This window comes from Octopus bimaculoides, chromosome 5 (genome assembly GCF_001194135.2).
Source record: "Octopus bimaculoides isolate UCB-OBI-ISO-001 chromosome 5, ASM119413v2, whole genome shotgun sequence".
Lineage (NCBI taxonomy): Eukaryota > Metazoa > Mollusca > Cephalopoda > Octopoda > Octopodidae > Octopus > Octopus bimaculoides.
In genome coordinates, this window is record NC_068985.1 from 77,842,950 (window position 1) to 77,845,575 (window position 2,626).

General features: G+C 35.4%; 1 protein-coding gene across 1 annotated transcript in view; it reads right to left on the reverse strand.

Annotated features, from left to right (window-relative positions):
* Nucleotides 1-2,264: 2,264 nt before the first annotated feature.
* LOC106870955 (S-crystallin SL20-1) overlaps nt 2,265-2,626 on the reverse strand; it is a 13,217-nt gene continuing 12,855 nt past the window's right edge. The window contains exon 3 of the mRNA XM_052968075.1: nt 2,265-2,429. Within this exon, the coding sequence (XP_052824035.1) occupies nt 2,265-2,429 (165 nt within the window). The remainder of the gene's footprint in view (nt 2,430-2,626) is intronic.

Sequence of the window (2,626 nt, forward strand, 5' to 3'; positions counted from 1 at the left end):
AAAAATAGGAAATAAGTGGAAATTTTACCGGTGAATGTGTTAAATTATAAGGCACAAAAATAAAATGACTCTCCCCAGACACAACAGAATATGCTTCAACACACGAACTCACATAAAGAATCTTGCAAACCAAATCCAAAAACGAAATATATATATATATATATATATATATATCGTCATAAATATACAGGGATTAGCATTGAGTTGCTTCTCCAACATACTGAAAATTTAGAAATAGCAGTCAAAGAACTACTGATTCTAAACTACAATTTTTTCTTTAAACGGATGGCGATATTTATGGCACACATAGAACAAAAAAGCGGAGGGAAAAGCGTAAACAAAACAAGTCTTTAGTTAATTGGGTACGAATCGTTTCATGGTTAAGCGAATGAAAATTTCACTATTCCAATCTTCAGTCCAAATATTCTGATAAATTTGAAAGTGTCTCTAAAAAAATTCACGGTAATTTTTGGCCATGCGACACCATATCCAAGAAAGTTAGGGGTTGTGAATCCAACCCACTAAGGAATAATATCTATCCAATATACTGCTGGAAGAATACCCCATTATTATTACATTAGTGTTTTCCCTTTGTATTACCAAGTGCAATAAATGGGTGCGGGTAAAAGGATATTTTACCCTTAATTTATATAGCAATAAGAAAATGGAGGGGAATAGGTGGTATTCATCAACTTGCAGACATGGAATTGTGTCAATTTACCTGTTTATTTGTTAACTAAGAGGACAATAATAACAATATACAAACGTCGCATGCATACATACATACATACATACATACATACAAACACACACACACATACATATATATAATATATGCATATATATATGTATATGTTTATAAATATATATATATATGTGTGTGTGTGTATATGTAGTTATATATATATATATATGGGCGTGTGTGTATGCATGTGTGTGTGTGTGTGTGTGTGTAAAAGTGAGTTAGAGAACAAGAGAAGGAGAAAGAGCGATACAAAGAGCGAGAAAGGGAGAGTTTGGGAGAGAGAGAGGGAGAGAGAGAAATGAACTGAGTAGTGACGGCGAGCTTGAACATCAACGATGTGATTGAGAGAAAATGCCACAGGTGAGCGTGTTTTACTGAACAGAAATACAGTAAGGTCTCATCTATGTGATATAATGCCTGAAATATACCTGCTGCTTTCAGCTGTAAGCTTTAAAGATTAGGTTAACTCTAATATTCATTGTTTACACGGTTCAAAAATGTTAATATGCGCATGAGACTTATTGAAGTTATCTCCTATTACTTCCTGTGTTTAAATCTTAAACATTCATAGGTGGGATTCTCTACGAATTATGTGGATAATTTTAGTTGATCGAAGTCTTTGAGCTCAAAATGTTAAATCGGTCGTTGGAAAAAGTCGTCGCTCAGATGTGTGTGAGGAACAACTTTTACCAACCACCGTTTTTTCTAAATGTCCTGATGAAGGAGTCTTCACCCCAAAATATAGAAATACAAGGTAAAACTGCATCTTTGTTTTGTTTTATTTTCCTTCTGTAATTTACTTTGTGCCTTCTCGTATTATTCCGGCCTTACACAACAATCTTCTTTAAAATATATGTATGTATGTATGTATGTATGTATGAGAGAGCAGTGCATGCCATCAAAGTGACACTGGGATAAAATATACGAAGCCCATTATACCCATCATGACTACCCTTCTGATAAGGGTACACCAGGCACATGCATCACAACCATATGTGTGTGACATTGTGATCTCATATCAAGATAAACAGCGCATGACCTCGCATGACCTCGCATGACCTATGTATGTATGTATGTATGAATGTATGTGTGTGTGTGTGTGTGTGTGTGTGTGTGTGTATGTATGTATGTATATATGTATGTATGTCTGTTTATTCTAGTATTATGATAAAGAGTAACATATTTATTTAATTAACGCTTTAATTACTGCTTTGCTGATAATGCATTTTCCGTGCATTTTCCCACGGGTACGAATTAGTTTTAAATATTCTAAACTGAGTATGCATCCCAGATAACCACCATTTCTCTGCAGTGAGAGGTCACAGCTCCAGTACTATGGGCATGTGATTAGATTCTTCAAGTCGAATAAACCGGCAGGAGACCTAAGCGAGATGAATAATATCCGTAGTCTCAGTTGGTCACGTTTGGGAATCCCACCGGAAAGTGTAATGATAGCTGCTTCTGCTAGAACCTTGTGAAGGAGTTGCATGACGACTCTACTCCGACGAGCGACCTCTCTTCACGCATTAGGAATAGTAGGTGGAGAAGTTGGTTGGCTAATGGATATTTTAACCATCAAACTTACGGAATTCCCCACTATGTACAGCTGGCCAGGTTCCAGCTTGCTTTCCACATATTCAAGAACTCTTTCACAAACTTCATTGTATCTTTCTGTCACTTTCTTCTAAAAAAAAAAAAAGAAAAAAAATTAAAAACATAATAGAAATTAAACTGAATATTATACATGCAGGGTAAAGTAGTGAACTGACAGAATGGTTAACTCGTCGGAAAAAATGCTTAGCGGCATTTCGTCCGTCTCTATAATCCTTTTTTTTTTACTAGTTTTAGTACGTTAATTGCGTCACTGCAATTATATACGGG